The sequence below is a fragment of the Physeter macrocephalus genome, chromosome 7 (genome assembly GCF_002837175.3).
Source record: "Physeter macrocephalus isolate SW-GA chromosome 7, ASM283717v5, whole genome shotgun sequence".
Lineage (NCBI taxonomy): Eukaryota > Metazoa > Chordata > Mammalia > Artiodactyla > Physeteridae > Physeter > Physeter macrocephalus.
Window position 1 is genome coordinate 19,357,222 of NC_041220.1, and position 26,278 is coordinate 19,383,499.

Below are 26,278 nucleotides of genomic sequence, written 5' to 3' on the forward strand. Positions count from 1 at the left end.
GGAGCACGGGCTCCGGACGCACAGGCTCAGCGGCCATGGCTCACAGGCCCAGCTGCTCCGCGGCATGTGGGATCTTTCCGGACCAGGGCACGAACCTGTGTCCCCTGCATCAGCAGGTGGATTCTCAACCACTGCGCCACCAGGGAAGCCCTCCCTTTTTTTCTTGATGAGTCTGGCTAATGGTTTATCAATTTTGTTTATCTTCTCCAAGAACCAGCTTTTAGTTTTGTCAACCTTTGCAATCATTTCCTTCATTTCTTTTTCATTTATTTCTGATCTGATCTTTATGATTTCTTTCCTTCTGCCAACCTGGGGATTTTTTGTTCTTCTTTCTCTAATTGCTTTAGGTGTAAGGTTAGGTTGTTTATTTGAGATGTTTCTTGTTTCTTGAGGTAGGATTGTATTGCAATAAACTTGCCTCTTAGAACTGCTTTTGCTGCATCCCATAGCTTTTGGGTTGTTGTGTTTTCATTGTCATTTGTTTCTAGGTATTTTTTGATTTCCTCTTTGATTTCTTCAGTGATCTCTTAGTTATTAAGTAGTGTATTGTTTAGCCTCCCTGTGTTTGTATTTTTTACAGATTTTTTTCTGTAATTGATATCTAGTCTCCTGGCGTTGTGGTCAGAAAAGATACTTGATACGATTTCAGTTTTTTTAAATTTACCAAGGGTTGATTTGTGATCCAAGATATGATCTATCCTGGAGACTGTTCCCTGAGCACTTGAGGACAAAGTGTATTCTGTTTTTTTTGGATGGAATGTCCTATAAGTATCAATTAAGTCCATCTTGTTTATTGTATCATTTAAAGCTTGTGTTTCCTTATTTATTTTCATTTTGGATGATCTGTCTATTGGTGGAAGTGGGGTGTTAAAAGTCCCCTACTATGATTGTGTTACTGTCAATTTCCCCTCTTGTGGCTTTTAGAATTTGCCTTGTGTATTGAGGTGCTCCTATGTTGGGTACATAAATATTTAGAATTGTCATAGCTTCTTCTTGGATTGATCCCTGATCATTATGTAGTGTCCTCCTTTGTCTCTTGTAAAAGTCTTTATTTAAAGTCTATTTTGTCTGATACCAGAATTGCTACTCCAGCTTTGTTTTGATTCCTGTTTGCATGGACTATCTTTTTCCATCTCCTCACTTTCAGTCTGTATGTGTCCCTAGGTCTGAAGTGGGTCTCTTGTAGACAGCATATTTACAGGTCTTGTTTCTGTATCTATTCAGCCAGTCTGTGTCTTTTGGTGGGAGCATTTAATCCATTTCCATTTAAGGTAATTATCAATATGTATGTTCCTATTACCATTTTCTTAATTGTTCTTTTTTTTTAATTGAACCTCTTTTTGATACGTTGCATTTTACACTTTTGCAAATTAGGCCGTTCATATCAGTAGAGACGTTTTCTCAGATTTCTTTCCCAGGAAGTATCCTAGGTCCTCACACCATGGACCTATTTTCTTCTTTTGCAACATTTATTCTCTGCTTCAAACTCCTGTCATTTAACTATATACTTTCCCCCTTTCACTTCTTTTTGTTGCCTTTTTGCATCTCCTCTGTGTAACACTCTTCCTGGTATTTTGTCCTTTGCTTCTGTTGACCAACAGTGTGATTGATTATTTTAACCAAAATCATTGATCCTAGTCTTACCCACTCCCCAATTACCAGGGATCCCCTGACTGGGACATTTTTATAAATCAGTTCTCAGGGTCTATGCCAAGAGAGCACAATGTAGCTAAAATTGTAGACTTGAATCACTTACAAGACAACCATGACAAAGCAAGAGAATGAGACAGTTGGGGCACCCTTTAAGTATCTGTTACCTGCCACTCACTGCTCACATTTCATGGTTTTCACCTGAGTCTGATAATGAAGGGCCCGGAATGGGCATTCTGTGTCAGTTGCAGAGCACAATGATTCCAGACTCAGGGCCATATTGTACTATATTGAACCTGACATTATACTCTAGAAACCTCTCTTTCTATGGAGCATTCCCAACTGAGTGAACAGTTGTTTGTGAAGGGGAAAATATGTGTCAGTTTATATCACCACTGTATGTTGGAACAGTGTATGTCCATGTACATTATGAAAATAGAATAGGAAGTTTTCTTTTTTGCACATGACCACTGTTTAATCTTTTAAGGACATTGAGTACTTCTGATGATGTGGAAAGTGTCAGAAAAGACACAGTGGTTAGTTTTCAACATCAAATGAAAATAGAATCATCATAAAGGTTTTTCAAACTGCTCACTCATCTCTTTGGTAATTTACCTTTTTCCTTGGTACATTAGGTCAAATGCCTCATTAACTTTGTCAAAAGCAAGGGTATGGGACACCCATGCATCCAGATCGAATTTCTTATTCTTTTAGTCAGCAGCCAGCTTTGGGACAGAATCGATACCTTTCCAACCTGTAATTGGCCAAAATGCCAAATAAAGACATGGTGCTTGACATGAAAAGGTAGTTTAACCAGTGTTTGTTGAATGAATGAAATTATTAGGTCAGATTTGGGTTGCTTCAAATAGGTTATCCCCCTGCCATCTTTAATTTTTTGTACTTTTATCTATTAAATTTTTTTTCTTCAAAAGAAAAATTCAAGATCATTTTCTATTTCTAGACAAGGAAGTATCTCAATTTGATCACCGTCTACCTTTTGTTCCCCTATGTTGGTCCATTTTAATGCAAATTGAATTTCAATTTGCAAATTATAGTTATCCTTCTATAAAGAAACTGTTTACTTTCAAGTAACTAATAGGATAAATAGCTTTCATGTAGTCTTCAGATATGTCCTAGGCCCTCAATATTTAAAAAATAAATTATTTTCCTTTCCTTTCAATAATCCTAATTATGATAATTTGAGTACTACTATGAAGAAAATTAAAAGAAAAAAAAAACTGACCACCAAAGCTTGTTCCATTTAGAGTACGGCCCGTTATTAGCTCCACTGCCGAAACACTCAATCTGTTGTCACCAACGTTTACTCCAATGATGTACGTACTCCCCAGCCTACTGTTATGCTGTCAAGGGCTGCTCTCTGGAAGGTCAAACAAAAAGATTAGCTGAGTAAGTAGAAAAGTAGAACATGAACTCCAATGTGGGTTTGTACAATACTTTAGGGAAAATTTACACAACTCTGCATACAAGATAATGGGATTCCAGCTAATGAGGTTGTAATATTGTAGATTGAGACTTGAGGCACCAGTGTTCTGTTTCAGATAGAACATCCAATAAAATTTTGAATGTCATCAAAAAAGATATTGAAAAGAAACAAAACATATTTTACTCTGTTTAATAACACACTTATGCCGAACCTAGACTGTATCTCATTGTATATCAAGAAAAATATACATATGTGAAGGTAAAGAAAGATCTATAGAAGATATTATAAACTCTAGTCAACAAGTTTTTGACCAGGTACAATGGTATAAATGAAGATATTTGCAATTCCAGGGACATAGGATCAAAATTAAGTCACGAACAGAGGGTGAATAAGTATTCACTAGAGTCTAAAAATGAGGCATATACTGTAAACTTAGTAGATCTCAATGTAGGATAATTTAAAAGAAATGCTGTTTAAAACAGAAGGCAAAACGGTTAAACAGAAAATAACAGTGGCTGCTGCTCATCAAACATTTCATCTGCTTCCCTATATTTTTTAGCTCTCTTGCAGTTAAGTAGAGTCATATGACTAGTTCTGGGCTATGGGCAGGAGTGACATGTGCCATTTCCTAGCCAAAATAGAAAAGCCAGTGTACAACCCACCAGCTGTCCTTTCTGCTCTAACAACCAAGAGGACCTCATGTTGAGATTGTAAAGCTACAAATTTGAACTTCCTTGATTGCTGAGTCACCACATGGAAGACAGGGGCCCAGGGGATTTGCATTGATCTTTGCATGAGAGAAAGAGAAAATATTATCTTAACCTACTGCAGGTTTGGAGTTAATATAAAAATGCCAAGATTGAAAATGTAAGTTTAAGAAAGATATAAGCTTGTGGATGGCCATTCCACATAGAAGCCCTATGGTGTAGTTGAACATTTAAAATCTTTTGAGACTAATGTTATACAAGAAAAATATAAACTTATCCCATATCGTTTGCCATAGCCAGTGGTCAACTTGGTTCTCACCTGTTGAGGCAACTTTTGCTTCTACAGAAGTCCCAATAGGAATACCATTCCTGTTCATCACTGATCATTATATGAAAAAAGCAATCTGAAGTACAGTAAATTCTTTCCCTCTTCTCTCTGTCTGTCTTACTAGGGATGGACAATGCAGTGACCTAGAACTTTCAGAGTGTGTTTTGAAATCTTTATTTGAATATGTGTTTATTTATAGTTTTGAGAATTTCTAACATTTCTAAATAGCAACTCTTCTAGTTTCTATACTTCTTATATGGCAGAAATATTTTTGTTTAATGTATATTGTACAGAGAGATCCACAGAGAGAGGTAAAGAGCACAGGTACTGCTTGTGACCTTAAGGTAGCTGCCTACGTTACTCCTGGGTTTTTTTTTTTTTTTTTTTTTAATTTAATGTTTTTCCTATTGCTCTTCTCTACATTTCTGAGCCTTGCTCCAAGCAGGGAATTAACCTCCATAATTATAACTTAGTTAAATGGGTATTATATGCAAATACAGGGTTTTATTTAGTAGCCTCTGATAACTTTTGATGAAAATTATTTTAAATTCTCAAAATCTTATAAAATTGTCCATTACTGTAAATTTCTAATTGTTCTGTTGGGTTCTTTAGACTGCTTTAGAGCATTAGCAGTCATTTAAATTAAGTTCATTCCCATTACTGGAATCTCCTCCACAACGTAGAAATTAAGCTTTCCCTAGTTATGGAAGCTTTTGGTGGAAGGGTAGTTAGCCCATCTTTTTATGATTAAATAAACCCATCTCTTTTTATTTGGGTTCTCTAGTGTAATTCTATTCCATAATTTAAAATACGTTTCTTGGTGTAATAAATAAGTTAATAATAGAACCTGCCAAGTTTTGGATCAGTGGTTCTCAGCTTGAGAACCAATGCATGAGAATATCCTGGGTATGGGCCGATTCACTGATACTGGGAAACAACAACTCCCCAGGTACTTCTGAAGTATAGCCAGTTTTGAGAATCTCTATACTAGAAAAATAAGTGGGCCGAATTTCAATGTTTGTGAAACACATGAGCTGAGGGCAGTGGAGGAAGGGATGTGGCACGTTGCAGGCCGCAGGTACCAAGGACAATTGAAAAAGCAAGGCCTGAAGCTTTGGATGCAGGGGAGCGGTGCAGTACAAGGGGTCCTCACTGCACGAATGTCAGTAATAGCTAACATTTATCGAGTGCTTATTACCTGCCAGATCCTCTTTTAAGCAGTTGCACTATTATAATGAAACCATTCTAAGAGGAAAGACCCAGGAAGGGCAGCCTTCCCGGTCTCCATTCTCTTTTGTCATATCATGTTGTGTCAGGTAAGAACTGAGGGGAAAATTGCCAAAGCCTGCTCCTAGGAGGTTGAAGTACAGAATTTCATTCTTTGTACCCTCCCTAGAGGAGAGTTTTAGGAGCCAGGCTGAGTGAAGGGGTGAATAAAAGGGAATAGTGTCATAGCTACTTCACAGCTCTCACTAATGAAATAAGAAGCCTCCATAGGCAGAAAAGTTAGTTGATGAATTCTTTGGTCATCTTGTTAAAAAAACAAAACAAAACTCTACTTAGTGGCTTTGAGCAAAGATGCATTAGGTGAATATTTGCTGGAGACTAAGGCTGCTTCCTCTGGAGGCTAACTTCTCCCTATGTTGCCTGTGCAGTTGGCTCTTTACCCCATTTTCTGGAGCAGAACAGGCAGGACTGGCTATGTGGGCCTGCAACCAGTGCAGTTGCCCAGGGCCCTGCACTCAGAAGGGCCCTCCTTTCCTGTCCTGAGAGGAGAAGAAATCTGAGTGATACAAAATTGTAGTGTTTAGGAAAAAAAGATTGAGTTTTTAATTTTGCAGCTTGTTGATTTTTTTAATTGAAAATTTCACATATATAATTTGGACCTAATTCTGCAGACCGATTATTGAGATCTGATGGACAGAACTGGCTTGTTTGTAGGTTGCTAACCTCTCCTTGCTCTACTTTAAAATGAGAGTGGATACCTCTGGCTGTTAAGGGTGACTCCATTCACCCTGTCTATTCCCTCCTCTAAATCTGCCTCTTCTATTTTTTTTCCTCACTTCTCATAGGCACAATTCTTTGAAAGTTTTTATTTCTAAGTTTTCTCTTAATTTTTTGCTGACTTTCATGTGAAAGAATAAACAAATATTAATAACATGTTAATATTAAATAGTAATTATTAATATTTATTAATAAGTAAAAATTAATTATATGTATGTAACATATAATGATATCTAATATAGTATTAATAACTATTCTTAAACATAATTTATACATGTATATAAATATTAAAATTTAATAAATATATTAATATGCACCTATTATAAAGGTTAATGTTAATAAGCAATATTTATTATATCCTATTATTAAAAATATACATACCATGATTTTAGCTCCACCTACACACTCAAAGGCAAAATCCACACCTCCATTGGTCATTTCAATGATGACCTCCTGAATGGGTTTATCTAGGTCTCTAGGATTGAGGCAGTCGGTGGCTGCAAGGGCTCTGGCCTTTGTAAACTTCTCAATTTTGATGTCAATAACTATGATTCTGGAAGCTCCTGCTGCTTTATAACCAATTACAGCTGAAAGACCGACACCTCCTAGGCCAAAGATGGCACATGTGGAACCAGGTGTGACCTGCAGGCAAGAAAATTATAAATTAACTTCTCAAGCAGCTGGTCCCACTTTTTTTTTTTTTTTTTTTTTTTTTTTTTCTTGACCACGCCGTGCTGCATGTGGGATCTTAGTTCCCTGATCAGGGATAGAACATGAGCCCCTGCATGGGGAGCACAGAGTCTTAACCACTGGACCACCAGAAGTCCCTGGTCCCACTTTGTAAAAAAGGGTCAGAGTGAGGTGGGAACAGGACCATATAAATAAAGACTGCCTGTCATAAAACTAAATGATATAGCTAAATGGGAGCAATTTGCCAACGTGAAAATGGGTGAATCACTGGCTAAATCTGCAGAAACACTTGAAGGCCATTAGATATTCAGCTTATAACGAACAAACCCAAGTGAAAATCATTCTCGTCTTCCTTTTCCCTTTGGTGTTATGAGAACAAAAACTGAAGCCCACACATTTTAATGGGTTTATTGGTTTCATTTAAAATACGTCAAAGTGAGAGAGTAGCACTGACTTATATACACTACTGAATGTAAAATAGATAGCTAGTGGGAAGCAGCTGCATAGCACAGGGAGATCAGCTCTGTGCTTTGTGACCACCTAGAGGGGTGGGATAGGGAGGGTGGGAGGGAGGCGCAAGAGGGAGGGGATATGGGCATATATGTACACGTATAGCTGATTCACTTTGCCATACAGCAAAAACTAACACAATATTGTAAAGCAATTATACTCCAATAAAGATGTTAAAAAAAAAAAATAGATCACAAGCCCCAGTGTTCATTGCAGCACCATTTACAATACCCAAGACATGGAAGCAACCTAAATGTCCATTGACAAATGAATGGATAAAGAAGATGTGGTACATATATACAATGCAATAATTATTCAGCAATAAAAAAGAATGAAATAATGCCATTTGCAGCAACATGGATAGAGACCTAGAGATGATCATACTAAGTGAACTAAGTCAGAGTGAGAAAGACAAATATCATATGATATCACTGACATGTGGAATCGAAAAAAAATGATAAAAATGAACTTATTTACAAAATAGAAATAGCCTCACAGACTTCAAAAGCAAACTTATGGTTACCAAAGGGGAGGGGGCGAGGGATAAATTAGGAGTTTGGGATTAACATACATACACTACTAGATGTAAAATAAATAATCAACAAGGACCTACAGTATAGCACAGGAAGTTCTACTCAGTATTCTTTAAGAACCTATATGGGAAAAGGATCTGAAAAAGAATAGATATATGTGTATGTATAACTGAATCATTTTGCCATACACCTGAAACTAACATAACATTGTAAATCAACTATACTCAGATATAAAATAAAATATCAAATTAAAGATACAGATAAAAAAATAGATCACAAGTAATTTGACATCTCTATTTCTAATAGGCCTTATTTGGTTGTATTAATGTTGTAGTTGGTTTTGAATGACCACAAGTATCTCTCTAAATGTGAATTAACTCAATCATCCCAAATCATCACTTCATTCAAATGGAATGAAGTCTGTATTTCTTTGCATGGCATTGAAGGATTTTTACTATCCCATTCCATTACCTAACAACTTCATCTCCATGATAATCCCAGTACTACAGCCACAACAAACTCGCAGTTTCCTTTCCTCATGCCTTAGTTCATACTGTTTCCTCAGCCTGATGTACTTTTCACCTCATTTCCTTCAATTAAAATATAACCAATACCTCTAGGCCCAACTTAAATCACACTCTCCCCATGAAATGTTTCTTGATTCTTCAGTTAGAAATTAGTGCCCACCTTTTTGCTTTTTTTGTATCATATAATTTATAATTATTCTTGATTGATTTTGTTTGCATACACGTGTTTCTTTAAAAGACTGCAAAATCTTTGAAGGCATATAATCTTTCACATTGCTATCAAGGAGTCTTCTTATGTTTTGTCTTTGATAAATGTTTGTTACATTGAATTAAAAAGAAACATAGGGCTTCCCTGGTGGCACAGTGGTTGAGAGTCCGCCTGCCGATGCAGGGGACACGGGTTCGTGCCCCGGTCCGGGAGGATCCCACATGCCGCGGAGCGGCTGGGCCCATGAGCCATGGCCGCTGAGCCTGTGCGTCCGGAGCCTGTGCTCCGCAACGGGAGAGGCCACAACGGTGAGAGGCCCGCGTACCGCAAAAAAAAAAAAAAAAAAAAAAAAAAGAAACAATATATAAGATGATAAGGAAAGCTGCTGTAGCTGGAATATGTTATTTTGTAGAGTGGTATAGTGGCAAAAAAATTACTCTACAGAGAGATGCTCAATTAATATTTTCTAATGGTGATGAGAAACTGTTAGAATTAAAGCGTAAACAAAGGGGAAAGAGAAAATGTGTCCAAGGGAAGTACTGATATATTCTAAATTGGAAACAAAACTATTAAGGAACAGAGAGGATGCATATATTTTACTTTAACTTATGTGTGATATTAGGCATGCATATGCTGGCTTTTGCTACTCAGGGAAAATAGAATATATATTTTGCAAATGTTCAGAATAATGTTCTATATATACTGTGTACTATTTACTATGATACTGTGGCATGTTTAGTATATTTCCAAATATATTTCTTTTTTCTTTTTTCTTTTTTTTTTTGCAGTACGCGGGCCTCTCACTGTTGTGGCCTCTTCAAATATATTTCTGTGGAGACTGTATTATAAAGTTTGCCGTAAGTCTCATTGAAAGTAACATGCATTTTTCTCGTTGAAGCAATGTAGTACACAGTAGTTGTACATAGCTCACAACAGTGTATAAATTGAATACACTGCACCAGTTGTGTTATACAACTGGACACCTGTGTGTAAAAAGTGCCATTAATTGCAGTTCTGGGTGGGGGTTATTAAAAAGTACCCCCAACTTAAAAATAGGGCTGTAAATAGTTGATGATTATCTATCTGCAGACAACACTGTTATAGGACATTTTTATGCTTCCAAAGATCTCTATGAAATGTGATTAATTTGGCAGTAAAGGATACAAATAGGCTAAAAAGAACTCGGAGTTCTGGTGATACTGGGGGAGTGGTCCTCAATAATTAATCAGAGTTGTTGCATCACTTTTCTTCCCAGAAGTAAATTAAACATTATTAAAGCTCTTGCCTTTTGACTAGAATTACTGACACGTCACTTCTCTTAACATGTTCCTATCAGATTTATTTCTCTTCTTTGAGCATGAGGTGGTTTAGCTATTCCTCAATAGCAGGAACAACAGATTCTGGGAATTTAGATAAGCTCTGACTAGATTTAAAAGAAAACTGTGGCTGAATCTCTAGTGTTAATATCCCTGAAGAAAGACTAGAACAGTGGAAGGTGATAGTCAGCATGGAGTCCAGAAAAGGGCCGGGTGGGGTGTGGTGGCAAAGAGCACTGTGTCTCCAGTGGTATCTAGAGGAAAATAGCCTTGACTGGAGGGTCACATCAGCTCTGAACTCCACCCAACTAGCAACACCCTTCCTCCAGGAGCCTTCCGATTGTAGTTTGACCTCCCATATAGTTTTACATTTTTGTTAATGAATAAATGAATGAATGAACTTTTAGAGGGAGATAATATACTAAGAGCCAAGAGTAGCATTCCTATCTTGGCTGATGTAATTCTCAACGAAAAGTCGTGTCTTGATATTCTGGCTACTAGATCAGCCTCTTATTTTGGCTAGGTTGACTTTGTTTCCTTGACACTGAACAACTCTAAGTAATTTGATAAAAAAGAATATTTGGATTGCAAAGCTGAGGAAGCTGAGGACCAAGCCTCACCAAGGCGTTTTAGGTGTTTCACATGAACCTGGCTTTATTCATTAATTTGCTGAAAAATTATCAAGCTCATATTATGTGCCAGGCACAGGGCTAGGCTCTGGAGCTATCACAATGAATAAGAGAGAATTCTTGCCCTTACAGAACAAATCATCTAATAGGAAGGAGAAATAAATGGGAAATTTCTTCATAGTGTGATAAGAAGGAAGACAGGGTTAAATACAGAAACTTTAGGGGAAAGTGGGAGGGAGGGATACCTCATGCATGCCTGGGAGGGTGGAGTAGGCTTCCAACAGGAAGGGATAAATAAATGGAGTCAGCCAGAAGAAGTGGGGGAGCTTTCCAGGCAGTGTTGGTTGGAGCCAGGTGTGAAAAGTCCAGAGGCGCAGTCCAGAGCCCAGAGACGGAGGGTCAGGCCCAGGGGAACAGTGAGCCACAAAAGGAAGAAGGAGAAAGAATGACTATAGCATATTGAAGGAAAAGGGGAATAATGAAAGGGGAATAAAATCTTTAGATTTTTTGTTCAGGAAGATCACTCTGGTTGCATTTTGCAGTTTAGAGTCAAGGGAAAAAGATTGATGTCAAGGAGGTTGTTTGAAGCGTCCAAGTGATATTGACATCTCTCTAATCTCTCAGTTGAAGAGCTTTGTAAAAGCTTCTAAATTCTAACCTGGAATTCCAGGGATGCATCTTACCATCATCAGGGCTGCCATCTAAGACCTTCCCCTGAAGCCAGAAAGGCACAGGGTGAGAAGCAAAGATGGATTACTACAGTTTGAGAGAGAGGAATCTGCTGTGTCAGGGAGAAAGTAGAGTAGCTCTATGGAGATGGGTGGAGGTTTCTGTTGTCTCTTGACTGGGTCTGCTGTCCCAGGACGAGCATTCGTATTTAGGAGACATATTTAGCAGGCTGTATTTAAATCAGGGACAGTCTGTAATCTAACATACGAGTCAAGGAAAAGAAATAAACATGAACTGGGTGCCAGCTATACGCTAGCCTCTGGGCCAGATGTCTTACGTATGTAATATGATTTAATTATCCCCACAGCTATTTGTAGTAGATATTATGGTAGAGAGATAGGAGTAGAGAGGTTAAATAACTTGCCTAAAATCACAGAGGTAATAAAAGGCAGAGCCAGGTTTTGAAGATAAATCTGGCTGCTTTATCATGCTGCCTCCCAGTAATGTCTATTTTACACAACCTGGTGATTAACTATTTTATCTTGGCAACGTTGACTACAGCACCATAGCCAGTTGAAAATGCACATCCAAGCAGACAAACTCTCTCTAAATTGGCATCATCATCAACTTTGGCAAGGTTAACATCTGGCACTACAGTGTACTGACTGAAGGTACGGGTTCCCATGAAATGGTAAATTGGTTTTCCTCTGCAGGTAAACCTGCTAGTTTTGTCTTCCATTAATTTTTGATCACCCATAGGATTTTTGAAATGCCTAGGGGAAAAAGATACAAAAAAAGAGAAAGTAGATGGACCACTGATTACTTTCCTGAAGAAAAAAATTAGGCGTTGTGTATTCGTTATGATAATTTTATTAGATGGAAAAATTGAAAAAAAATGGCTTGAGAATTTTCACCTAAATATATAGTCAGAAGTGGTCTAAAGGTAATAATGATAATAATAATACACACTTCTTATGTGCCAGAAACTCTTTTAAGGGCTTTACATGTATTTCTTTAAAAAATTGTATTATGGAAAACTCAAGCACATATAAAAGTAGAAAGAATAGCAAAATGAATCCTCATGTAACCATCTCCCAGCTTTGGCAATTACAATTCATGACTGATCTAGTTTCATCTATTACCTACCTGCTTCCCCAACACCAGCACCTATCCTCCCCACTTAGGACTATTTTGAAGTAAATCCTAGACAGCGCTATTTCATCTGTAAATATTTCAGTATGTGTCTCTAAAAGATAAAGATTCTTTTAGTTTCACACACTGCATTTGGTTGATATGTCTCTTAAGTCTCTTTTAATTTATAGGTTCTCACCCCACCCCTTGTTTTTTCTCTGCCATTTATTTGTTGAAGAAACAGTCATTTGGCCTACAGAATTTTCTTCACTCTGGATTTTTCTGATTACACTCTTGTAATCTGGTTTAACATGTTTCTCCATCACTGTATTTGCTCTAAACTAGTATTTTTGATCTAAATGCTTGATCTGATTCAGGTTTTATGTTTTTGTAGGAATATTGCTAAAATAGTGTTGTGTATTTTCATCTGGGGGCATATAATACCTTATCTCTGTTTTTGTGACGTTAGAAAGTATTGATGGTCATTGTCAAAATCTATTATTAAAGGTTTGCAAAAGGGTGTATTCATTCTTTGAATATCTGCAAAACCCTGTGAAGTAGGCATTATTATTGTCCCCATTTTATAGATGAGGAAATTGAGGCACAGTAATCTATGTAAGAGTAGTAAAATTTTAGCTTCTAAAATAACTAGTTTCAATTAGCATTAAGCATAAACAGATCTTTCTATAGTCTCAGTAGAGAATAAGGCAATTAAAATTTTTGACTCGAGCCAGACTGCCTAGGTTCAAAATCTAGCTCCAAGACTTATATCTATGTGGTCTTGGAATAAATTACTGTGACTCACTGCATTCCTCTCTCATCCTCTGTAGAAGTACCTTTATTCTGAATTTGGCATTTATCGTTCCCTTTACTACATACACATGAACCATAAACAATATATGGTATTGTTATTGTATATGACTAAATTTATCTGTGAGAAACTTGCTTCTTTCCCTTAACATTATATGTGTGAGATTATTCTATGTTGATACACTTAGAGCAAGTTTAGCCATTCTCATTGTTATATAGTAATTCCATTGTGTTACTACATAGCAATTTGTTAATCTATTTCTTATTGAAGGACATTTGCCCTATTTTCAATTGCTTGTTATTACAATGTTGCAATGATCATTATCGTGCATGTCTGTTTGGGTGATTTTACAAGTTTGTTGTACACATCTAGAATTGGTGGGTGCAAAGTATCCACCTCTTCAACTCCATTTAGGTATGCCAATGTACTGCCCAAAATATTTGTAACAATTAATACTCTTACTAATAGTTTATAGAGCTTACTTGATTTTTTCCACAAAAATTTGTGCGTGAACTCAGAACTTGCATTTTCCACATTGAGGCGTGTAGAGTGGTATTACTTTGTCACCTAGAAAAAAAGACCATGTGTTAGATGATGCCTAAGATGTTACTTATAGTTTCTACCAGGTGAATTGGTGGAAAACACCATTCTTTATGGTATACATTTTATGTTCAGTAGGAAGTATAGGTGGCTACAGTATTTTATTAACCGACAAGATTGCTGATTCTCCCAAGTATTGTATATACTGTCTTTTTCTTTTTCTTTTTTTCTCTGCTGGGCAGTCAAGCAACACATATGTATTATACCATCAGGTGCAGAGTCCTTTCTGAGACTCTGCTGTCATTGCGACACTCTGCATTATGACTATTATTTATTACATTGCTAAACATCCTGCATGGAACAGAACATCCTTATATAATAGGGGAGGTGGGCAATAGGCTAGATGTGGAGAGTAAACTATATATCATCTTCATGTTTCATCATTTAGTTCACTCTCAAATTCTACATTTTCTACTTTTTATTCAGTTTCAATAATGACTTCTATCCTCTGATGACCAAGGTCCAATAATGATTATTAACATTTGTTCAACATTTAGTATGTGTCAGTCACCATTCTAACTGCTTGCATGTGTTATCTCATTTAATTCTCAGGACAACCCTTTGAGATGGGTACTGTTATTGTCCCCATGTTAGAAAATGGAAATCTGAGCTGAGTCACAGAAAAGTGACTTAGCTGGTTAAGGTCACACAGCCAGTAAGTGGTAGAGCTGGGACTACACTGGCCAGACTTGTTTGTGGATGCCAAATTTTGGAGAGCAATTTGTTTCTATAATCTTGTTTTGAATGGAAAGATACTAATAATACTTCTCAGTTTGGAGCATCCTCAATAAAGGAGGAAAGAATGATACAGTTCATCTTGTCTGATAAGTGACAATTGCATAGCTCATATTCCAGTATTTGATGGATCTGTTACAAAATGTAAAGTAAGTAATTCGACTATTGGCATGCTTCATATACATGTTTCTCTTACAAACTTCCAAGAAGACATTTAAGCTAACATTGACATATGCGTAGTATTTCTCACTTAAGCTACCTATAAGTCATCATTCTTTAAATTCTTTATAATATTAAAATAGTTTTCTGTTTTATTTAGAGGAGGCTGTTTTAAGTTGTCATCTGTTCCCCCTTGGAAGCTCAGTGTAAGCTCACCTTGTAGCTTTGCATCATAGGACAGTTTCACAGTGCTATATGTAAATAAAGTGCCCGTATTTCCCAGATTTTATTATACAGATTTTTTTTTTTTTCTTTTCCCAGACCAGGGATCAAACTTGCACCCCCTGCAGTGGAAGTGCGGAGTCTTAACCACTGGACTGCCAGGGAAGTCCCTAGGCAGCTCTGATTGGAAATATTGTGTCTCATTGCTAGACTCTGATAGACTGTGTGTTTCAATTTTGCTTTGGAAAAGATGGTCCCCTTATGTAAACAGAGATCAATTATAGCATGCAAAGCCAGGACTGTATCAGGAATTATCCCTGAAATATCCTGACATTTCCATTTAGTTGGAATCAGAAATTAAAATACCTGGTTTGAAGTTGGTCACTCCTGGCCCAACACTTTCCACAATTCCTGCAGCCTCATGGCCAAGGATCACTGGGAAAAAAGCCTCCTCAAATTGAGGATGGATGACATGGGCAGCAGTATGGCACAAGGTGGTGGCGATTATCTACAAAGCAACCGCAGACTTGAGTCCTGTTTCTGTAATTATATCATTGGGGTTGTTAGGAGGGTAATTTTAGGCCCGATGACCCCTTGAAACTTAACAACACTCATTGAGCTCAATAAAAGAATTGCATTTTGAAAAAAAAAAAAGAACAATTAAAAATATGTTAGGATATATTCTTTCCTCTTAATGCATCTTTATTTTCTTCCTTTCACTGTCACTGAAAAATCACACAAAGAGAGAATTGGCAGTCACTGTCTCTAGGAGAGGAGAAATCAAAGGTAACAGGGAAAAGTTAAACTCTCTTAGAGGGAGTGGAGGGGGAACACAGGTTTCTAGGGCTTGTTCAAATTTTGTTGAAACGACATGAAATACAGTAGAGGTAATAAAACTTTTATAGTTAAAAGAGAGATGTCAAATAAAGGATTGTCTTAATTAATTATGAGGTGTCCCAGTATTATTTTTCAGGATTCTGTTCATGAGGATATCTAATTCATTCTCATGCATAAACTCTCACTGTGGTGATACTGAGGAAAAATATAAGCCAGGTCAGCTGCGGAGAAAATGGAGAAATTGACTCAACTTGTTGCCTATGATCCCTCTCTGCTCAGTGCCATGTCTTCTCCCTGCTGTCTCACTTCTGTCCCCTCCTCTGGGCACCCAGGACCCTTAGCATCAGATCTTTCCTTGTTTTGAACCAAACTCTCAATCTTTCTTTTAATAACACTTTTCAATAACTGGCAACTGGAAAACAAAAAGAAAACCTACCTAATTCTAATCTAAAATGAATTCCTTTGTCTGATTCTTACAATTTACCCCTCCTGGGGATAATACCTGTTTTTACTGTGAACCTAAATATGTAATTCCCCCATAGTGAAAACTCCTGGGACTCCCAGTTATACTACATAGGCTTGACCTGACAGAAGCCAAGTCTGCGTTTGGTGTCTTGCCTGTCCTGCCCTGGGAAAGTCCACAGACAATTGAATTCGAACTTCATGAGCCTTGAGGGGAGCTCCCTCAACCTCTTCAACGCTGAGGGGCTTGTTTGCTTTCCAGGCGATAGCTGCTTTGCATTTAATCTGAGAAAGAGGGAGAGGGGGAAAGGATAGGCGGGAGGAAGAGAGAGGGAGAGAGAAAGAAAGAATATCATGGGAAAAAAAATGAAAGAACATGTTGATACTATTATTTCATGAAAGAGAGTTTTGGAGTTTGTGGCTGGATGTTATATATATTGTTCTAAAGACAAGGGACCTTAACTGAAAATAAGAAGTCAAATTCTACATTGTAGTCATTGCACTTTTAATTTTCGAAAAGAACAGGTGTATTAAAGTTTACCCTATTATAAAGCCTTGATTTTTTTCTCTCCAGAATAAAGAGGATAAATTTATAGGATTTGGGCAGGGTAGATGGCCAATATGTGTTTGTTGATCGAACAATTTGTTATCAGCTCTGCATTACCTGAATCCTTATTGCTAGAGCAGATGTGTTTTACATCTTTGCTGCTCAAAATGTGGACCTCCCTGCCACCAGCAGTTATTGACATCACCTGAGAATTTGCTAGAGCTACAAGCCCTGTCGGCAATCCACTGACTCAAAATCTGCGTTTGAACGAGATCCCCATGTGATTCATATGCACATAAAAGTTTGAGAAGTGAGGCTTACATAATTATTAAATTTATCAGTAGAATATACATTAAATAAAAATTTTGTCCCTTTGAAAGAATTTGGGTAAAGATGTATGAAAAGAATTTAAGCATTAAAAATTTTATAATCCTCAGATTTAAAAAATTTTAGCCTCTTAAAATTTTATTTTTTCATTTTAAATGTAAGTAACAGTGAAGGAAAGTGGAAAGAAACAAACCTATACTCCTTCATTCTAATGCTACTATTTTTACTTTTGGTGTGATTTTCCCAGTCTTTTTCCACATGAATACATATTTTTTGATACCTGTTATGCAATTTTGAATTGTATTTTAAATATCATGTCTTTTAAATGCAACATGTGCTAATTATGGAAAGTTCAAAATGAAAATATGAAAGAAGAGACAAAACCCATCTGTAATTTTATCTCCCACTTTAGGATTTTGAGGTAAATCATTTGAGTTTTTTTCACATGGGACCATATTGTGTGTAATATTTTATAGCCTACTTTTTTCTACTTATTAATATACAATGAATATTTTCCATATTCTCTAACATTATTTCTAACAAATACAAATTTTATTTTATGATTATGGCACAGTTACTCAAATCTCTCTTTTTTGGGCCATTATAAATAATATTTAATTGACCACCTTTGTAGTAAGCATTTTGGCAAATTCACAGTTATTTCCTAGAGTAAATAACTAGCATGAGGGTCACTCATATCCTTTTGATCATCTTTATTTTATCTTCTAGTTTTATTAAGATATAATTGATATACAGCCCTGTATAAGTTTAAAGGGTGTATAGAATAATGATTTGACTTAAATACATCATGAAATGATTACCACAGTAAGTTCAGTGAACATCCATCATTTCATATAGACATAAAATTAAAGAAATAGAAAAAAAAATGTTTTTCCTAGTGATGAGGACTCAGGATTTACTCTCTTAACAACTTTCATATATAATATACAGCAGTGTTGGTTATATTTACCATGTTGTACATTACATCCCTACTACTTATTTGTCTTATAACTGGAAGTTTGTACCTTATGACTAACTTCATGCAATTCCTCCCTGCCCCACCCTCCTGCCTCTGGTAACTACAAACCCAATCTCTTTTTCTATGAGTTCGTTTGTTTTTGAAGTATAATTGGCTTACAGCACTATGTTAGTTTCTGGCACACAACATCACGTGATTCGCTAATTCCATACATTTCAAATGCTCATCATGAAAAGTCTAGTTATCATCTGTCACCATTCAAAGGTACTAACTAATTATTGACTATATTTCCTACGCTGTACATTTCATACTTGTGACTCGTTTATTTTATAACTGGTAGTTTGTATCCCTTAATTTCCCTCACTTATTTCTCTCATCTTCCCAACTCCCCACCCCCACCCCTGGGCAATCACCTGTTTGTTCTCTGTATCTATGATTTTGTTTCTGTTTTGTTATGTTTGTTCATCTGTTTTTGCTTTTTAGAGTCCACATATAAGTGAAATCATACAATATTTGTCTTTCTCTGTATGACTTATTTCACTTAGCTTAATACCCTCTAGGTCTACCGATGTTGTCACAAATGGCAAGATTTCATTCTTTTTTATGACTGAGTAATATTTTGTTGTGAGTGTGTATGTACATCTGTGTATATATATATGTATATATATTTTTAAATTTATTTATTTATTTTTGGCTGCGTTGGGTCTTCGTTGCTGTGTGCAGGCGTTCTTTAGTTGAGGCGAGCGAGAGCTACTCTTCGTTGCGGAGCGCGGGCTTCTCATTGCGGTGGCTTCTCTTGTTGCAGAGCACGGGCTCTAGGCACGTGGGCTTCAGTAGTTGTGGCTCACGGGCTCTAGAGCACAGGCTCAGTAGTTGTGGTGCACGGGCTTAGTTGCTCCGAGGCATGTGGCATCTTCCCGGACCAGGGCTCGAACCCGTGTCCCCTGCATTGGCAGGTGGATTCTTAACCACTGCACCACCAGGGAAGTACCTATATGAGTATATATATACCACATCTTCTTTATCCATACATCTGTTGATGGGGACTTAGCTTTTGATCAACTTTAAACTGCTGCTTTCTGAGAGTAATTCCCAAGGACGTTTCTTTTAGCAAATGTATAAAGACACACACACACAAAACAAGAATTGAACAAAGAAACAGTATATTTGCTTACTTTGCCCTTGGTGCCCATTTTCTTTGGGAAACTTGCCTTGGAAGTTTCCTTCTGATTTAAGAAGTTCTTCTTCTTCTATCCAGGGTGCTCTGTGTCCTCTGTAGAATTGTCTTTGAATAAATACCATTTCTGCTCTTCTGTTCTCCAATTATTTTCTCTCCTTTTTTGTTGCCGTAATCTGCAACTTTGCCCATCTCTCTCCACATCATCATTTGTGGTGTCATATTTCAGCTGCAAACCCTCATTGCTTCCAACTGCTATTTGGGGATTTCTGTTTACTTGGTTTTTTCTTTTTTTATTGCAAAATATAAGATAACAGAGAAAAGGTCATTAAACCTATTAGATAAGTTAACAAATAATTATAAAGTGAAGGACATATCCACTGACCCAGAATCCCTCCTATATCCATCCTTCTCTTTCACAATCCTAATAATTATTTCCTTGCATTTCTTTTATGATTTATGCTTCTCTACACAATATAGTTTAGTTTTACTGATTAAAAGCTTTATACAAATGGAGTCATCGTGTATGTGTTCTTTCATGTCTTTTTTTCCTCTCAACTCTCTTTTTGTGAGATTCATCCACATTGCCTGTAGCTGTACTTTGTTTATTTTCATTACCATAGAGTATTCCATTGTATGAATTGACCACATTTTTTTTTCATCCATTTTCTGTTTTGTGATGAATCAGAATTGCATAAAAAGTCTTTTCATGTATCCTGTTGTGCTTGTGCTTTTCCTTAGGGAAAATTCAGGGCTTATATGCAGCTAATATACCCTATTAAGGTGATGCCAATTGTTAAAATATTGAAATACTTCTGATCCTGTTGGTAAAAAGCCATAGTATACTCTTATCTCCTGCAGACTTTAACTAATATTTTATTATTGAATATTTAAGTTGTTCTATTACACTTTTTAGAAGTATGATTTATACTCTGTTTCTACTTTCTCACTACCCACGTTTCACTTCTTTGTCTGGTTTCCATCTCTATGTTTTAATTGAAACTTTTTTGGGAAGTTGTTAGTGGCCTAATTTTTTTTAAAATGACCTTTAAAAAATTTCCATCTAGCATGTGATTTTCTAGGCTTTCTTATCATATTTTTATGATTTCTTTCCCTTTAATCCAAACTTTAGGCAGGAGTTTCCATTTGCTCTTAGACGTTTCTATTTTAATAGTGTTCACGTTCACAGAACAACCTCATCTTCTTTAACAGCTCCAGGCTCTTTTCTTGGACTTCCCTGTTTTGACACTAGCATCTCCATTCTTTTTTTATTGTTCTGAAACCTCCCTTTACCTTGCTTTCTGCATTGTTTACAAGCTTTGTGTATTCTACCTGCCATGTGCCTTTCATTTCCTTCCTTCTGTTTTTATTATTACACTGTAGACAAGTGCAATCACCTTACTACTTGCTAACACTCACAGTAGCCTTTTACTAATTTTCCTATTTGCAGAGCTCCCTCTGCCAGTCATTGTTTCAAAATGTCGTTAGATTAGTATTCTTAACAGTTTTTCATCTAAAACCATTAAGGACTCTCTAATCCCTACTGAGCTCACTCTGGCATTCAAGACCGTTTATCTACAACCCAACCTGTGTTTCAAACCTTATCTTCCAGGTTTCCCTATTTGTGGTCTCATATCAACCTAAGATAGACCTTTCTCCAGTGCACTGTGTGCCTTCCTGCCTCCATGCTTTATTTAAACTGTTTCTCCTGATTAGAACACCTACTGCTGCCAGTTCTGCCTACTAAACTAACATGTTCTTAAGGTCCATTTCCTGCTACCTATCTTACCATTTCCAGCTCTTCCCTCCAGGATGATCTTTTCCGTCTTTGAATCCACACAGCGCTCACTGTGTTTCCATCCCCTTACTCCTCACACATAGATAGCTGCATGAAGCAAAACTTATTCTGTCTCATATCTATTATTTGTGTCCTTTTTTGACACCCCTGCTCCAACCTCCAGTCTCCTTACAATAATGATTGTATTTACTTACATTTTGTATCCTACAGAGAGCACTGCATAGTCCTGAAAGATACTAAGTGCTTAATAAATGATGATCAAGTTGAGTATTTACCTTGGAAACAATACGCATTAACATTCTTCTGAAAGCTTGGTATGTGCCTTCTTTCTGCCTTTCTTTCTGTGCTGCCTTTTGATGAGCTTTAAAGATAGGGACTGTCTTTTATTTTCTTTCATAAGCAACCTGCTAAGAAGCGTTTTGAGAGGAAGCTGGAGAAGAGATTTCAGAATGGTGGAACCCTGGGCTTTTGAATGTGAGGGTGTCTCCTAATGCTAAAAATAATGTCATGGATTCTTTCCATGAGAATGGCTTTACCTTTTCTGACTGTTGATTTTCAGGCTTGTAGTTGTTCTTAAAATTCCCAATGTTATATATGTTTAAAAGTATCATTTCCCACCCATTGAATTAGTATATACAGTATTTTAAATAATAATTCATTAATCTCAGTATAAATACCCAAACATCGTATTTGGGACCCATGGTGGTTCAAACTGAATTCATTGTGTTTCTGCACAAACTAGATCATCGTTTTTTTAACTGCATGTTTCCTTTATATCCTATATCCAATTACACATTTCTTTGATTCTAAAGCACTTTTTCTACAAGTTAAAATCTCTGATGTCAGTTGCTTCTTGCCATCTTTGGGATATTATAGTTTAATTGGCAGTATTTTTCTTTCTTAGTGGTATATAAAATTATGGTGTATCTTTTTTTTATTTAAAAATTTTTTAAAATTTTATTTTATTTTTAATTTATTTTTGGCTGCGTTGGGTCTTGGTTGCTGTGCACGAGCTTTCTCTAGTTGTGGCGAGTGGGCTTCTCATTGCGGTGGCTTCTCTTGTTGCGGAGCATGGGCTCTAGGCGTGTGGGCTTCAGTAGTTGTGGCTCGCGGGCTCTAGAGTGCAGGCTCAGTAGTTGTGGCGCATGAGCCTAGTTGCTCCGCAGCATGTGGGATCTTCCTGGACCAGGGCTTGAACCCATGTTGCCTGCATTGGCAGGTGGATTCCCAACCACTGCACCCCCAGGGAAGCCCCTATGGTGTATCTTAAAATTGATGGTGTCTTAGTTCTGATGAAATATGTTAGTTGTAAAAACATGTAGATTGTAATTCCTTAAAATTTCCCTCATTTGTCTTTCTAGTCACATGACCACCATTGTACGTCTTTTCTTCACTATTTCTTTTTTGGTTTGTTTTTTAAAAAATTGAGATAAATTCCCTTAGCATAAAATTCACTATTTTGACCATTTTAAAGTGTACAGTTTAGTGACTGTTAAATATATTCACAATATTATGCAACCATCACCAATGTTAATTTCAGAATATTTCTCTCACCCCAAAAAGAAACTCCATACTTCCCAGTTTCTCCCTTTGCCTATCTTCTGGCAACCACGAATCCACTTTCCGTCTCTGTGGATTTGCCTATGCTGGAAATTTTATTTAAATGGAATCATACAGTGTATGGCCTTTTGTGTTTTCACTTATAACATTTTCAAGGTTCATCCATATTATAACACGCATCAGTATGTCATTCCTTTTTATTGCCTAGTAATATTATATTGTATGGATATACCACAATTCGTTTATTTTTTTCAGTTAATGAATTTCTTTTTTTTTTTGCTTCTATCCAGGGTGCTCTGTGTCCTCTGTAGAATTGTCTTTGAATAAATACCATTTCTGCTCTTCTGTTCTCCAATTATTTTCTCTCCTTTTTTGTTGCCGTAATCTGCAACTTTGCCCATCTCTCTCCACATCATCATTTGTGGTGTCATATTTCAGCTGCAAACCCTCATTGCTTCCAACTGCTATTTGGGGATTTCTGTTTACTTGGTTTTTTCTTTTTTTATTGCAAAATATAAGATAACAGAGAAAAGGTCATTAAACCTATTAGATAAGTTAACAAATAATTATAAAGTGAAGGACATATCCACTGACCCAGAATCCCTCCTATATCCATCCTTCTCTTTCACAATCCTAATAATTATTTCCTTGCATTTCTTTTATGATTTATGCTTCTCTACACAATATAGTTTAGTTTTACTGATTAAAAGCTTTATACAAATGGAGTCATCGTGTATGTGTTCTTTCATGTCTTTTTTTCCTCTCAACTCTCTTTTTGTGAGATTCATCCACATTGCCTGTAGCTGTACTTTGTTTATTTTCATTACCATAGAGTATTCCATTGTATGAATTGACCACATTTTTTTTTCATCCATTTTCTGTTTTGTGATGAATCAGAATTGCATAAAAAGTCTTTTCATGTATCCTGTTGTGCTTGTGCTTTTCCTTAGGGAAAATTCAGGGCTTATATGCAGCTAATATACCCTATTAAGGTGATGCCAATTGTTAAAATATTGAAATACTTCTGATCCTGTTGGTAAAAAGCCATAGTATACTCTTATCTCCTGCAGACTTTAACTAATATTTTATTATTGAATATTTAAGTTGTTCTATTACACTTTTTAGAAGTATGATTTATACTCTGTTTCTACTTTCTCACTACCCACGTTTCACTTCTTTGTCTGGTTTCCATCTCTATGTTTTAATTGAAACTTTTTTGGGAAGTTGTTAGTGGCCTAATTTTTTTTAAAATGACCTTTAAAAAATTTCCATCTAGCATGTGATTTTCTAGGCTTTCTTATCATATTTTTATGATTTCTTTCCCTTTAATCCAAACTTTAGGCAGGAGTTTCCATTTGCTCTTAGACGTTTCTATTTTAATAGTGTTCACGTTCACAGAACAACCTCATCTTCTTTAACAGCTCCAGGCTCTTTTCTTGGACTTCCCTGTTTTGACACTAGCATCTCCATTCTTTTTTTATTGTTCTGAAACCTCCCTTTACCTTGCTTTCTGCATTGTTTACAAGCTTTGTGTATTCTACCTGCCATGTGCCTTTCATTTCCTTCCTTCTGTTTTTATTATTACACTGTAGACAAGTGCAATCACCTTACTACTTGCTAACACTCACAGTAGCCTTTTACTAATTTTCCTATTTGCAGAGCTCCCTCTGCCAGTCATTGTTTCAAAATGTCGTTAGATTAGTATTCTTAACAGTTTTTCATCTAAAACCATTAAGGACTCTCTAATCCCTACTGAGCTCACTCTGGCATTCAAGACCGTTTATCTACAACCCAACCTGTGTTTCAAACCTTATCTTCCAGGTTTCCCTATTTGTGGTCTCATATCAACCTAAGATAGACCTTTCTCCAGTGCACTGTGTGCCTTCCTGCCTCCATGCTTTATTTAAACTGTTTCTCCTGATTAGAACACCTACTGCTGCCAGTTCTGCCTACTAAACTAACATGTTCTTAAGGTCCATTTCCTGCTACCTATCTTACCATTTCCAGCTCTTCCCTCCAGGATGATCTTTTCCGTCTTTGAATCCACACAGCGCTCACTGTGTTTCCATCCCCTTACTCCTCACACATAGATAGCTGCATGAAGCAAAACTTATTCTGTCTCATATCTATTATTTGTGTCCTTTTTTGACACCCCTGCTCCAACCTCCAGTCTCCTTACAATAATGATTGTATTTACTTACATTTTGTATCCTACAGAGAGCACTGCATAGTCCTGAAAGATACTAAGTGCTTAATAAATGATGATCAAGTTGAGTATTTACCTTGGAAACAATACGCATTAACATTCTTCTGAAAGCTTGGTATGTGCCTTCTTTCTGCCTTTCTTTCTGTGCTGCCTTTTGATGAGCTTTAAAGATAGGGACTGTCTTTTATTTTCTTTCATAAGCAACCTGCTAAGAAGCGTTTTGAGAGGAAGCTGGAGAAGAGATTTCAGAATGGTGGAACCCTGGGCTTTTGAATGTGAGGGTGTCTCCTAATGCTAAAAATAATGTCATGGATTCTTTCCATGAGAATGGCTTTACCTTTTCTGACTGTTGATTTTCAGGCTTGTAGTTGTTCTTAAAATTCCCAATGTTATATATGTTTAAAAGTATCATTTCCCACCCATTGAATTAGTATATACAGTATTTTAAATAATAATTCATTAATCTCAGTATAAATACCCAAACATCGTATTTGGGACCCATGGTGGTTCAAACTGAATTCATTGTGTTTCTGCACAAACTAGATCATCGTTTTTTTAACTGCATGTTTCCTTTATATCCTATATCCAATTACACATTTCTTTGATTCTAAAGCACTTTTTCTACAAGTTAAAATCTCTGATGTCAGTTGCTTCTTGCCATCTTTGGGATATTATAGTTTAATTGGCAGTATTTTTCTTTCTTAGTGGTATATAAAATTATGGTGTATCTTTTTTTTATTTAAAAATTTTTTAAAATTTTATTTTATTTTTAATTTATTTTTGGCTGCGTTGGGTCTTGGTTGCTGTGCACGAGCTTTCTCTAGTTGTGGCGAGTGGGCTTCTCATTGCGGTGGCTTCTCTTGTTGCGGAGCATGGGCTCTAGGCGTGTGGGCTTCAGTAGTTGTGGCTCGCGGGCTCTAGAGTGCAGGCTCAGTAGTTGTGGCGCATGAGCCTAGTTGCTCCGCAGCATGTGGGATCTTCCTGGACCAGGGCTTGAACCCATGTTGCCTGCATTGGCAGGTGGATTCCCAACCACTGCACCCCCAGGGAAGCCCCTATGGTGTATCTTAAAACTGATGGTGTCTTAGTTCTGATGAAATAGGTTAGTTGTAAAAACATGTAGATTGTAATTCCTTAAAATTTCCCTCATTTGTCTTTCTAGTCACATGACCACCATTGTACGTCTTTTCTTCACTATTTCTTTTTTGGTTTGTTTTTTAAAAAATTGAGATAAATTCCCTTAGCATAAAATTCACTATTTTGACCATTTTAAAGTGTACAGTTTAGTGACTGTTAAATATATTCACAATATTATGCAACCATCACCAATGTTAATTTCAGAATATTTCTCTCACCCCAAAAAGAAACTCCATACTTCCCAGTTTCTCCCTTTGCCTATCTTCTGGCAACCACGAATCCACTTTCCGTCTCTGTGGATTTGCCTATGCTGGAAATTTTATTTAAATGGAATCATACAGTGTATGGCCTTTTGTGTTTTCACTTATAACATTT

General features: G+C 36.6%; 2 protein-coding genes across 2 annotated transcripts in view; one reads left to right on the plus strand and one right to left on the minus strand.

The window, feature by feature from the left end:
* C7H4orf17 (chromosome 7 C4orf17 homolog) overlaps positions 1–26,278 on the plus strand; it is a 304,067-nt gene that overhangs the window by 29,518 nt on the left and 248,271 nt on the right. Inside the window, 1 exon segment of the mRNA XM_055085866.1 lies at positions 9,390–9,458. The gene's annotated coding sequence lies outside the window, so the exon portion shown is untranslated.
* The window catches only part of LOC102992927 (all-trans-retinol dehydrogenase [NAD(+)] ADH4-like), a 53,417-nt gene that overhangs the window by 7,304 nt on the left and 19,835 nt on the right, over positions 1–26,278 (minus strand). The window contains 6 exon segments of the mRNA XM_024126671.1: positions 2,266–2,404; positions 2,894–2,989; positions 2,992–3,028; positions 6,515–6,770; positions 11,752–12,042; positions 13,679–13,724. Of these exon segments, the coding sequence (XP_023982439.1) occupies positions 2,266–2,404; positions 2,894–2,989; positions 2,992–3,028; positions 6,515–6,770; positions 11,752–12,042; positions 13,679–13,724 (865 nt within the window).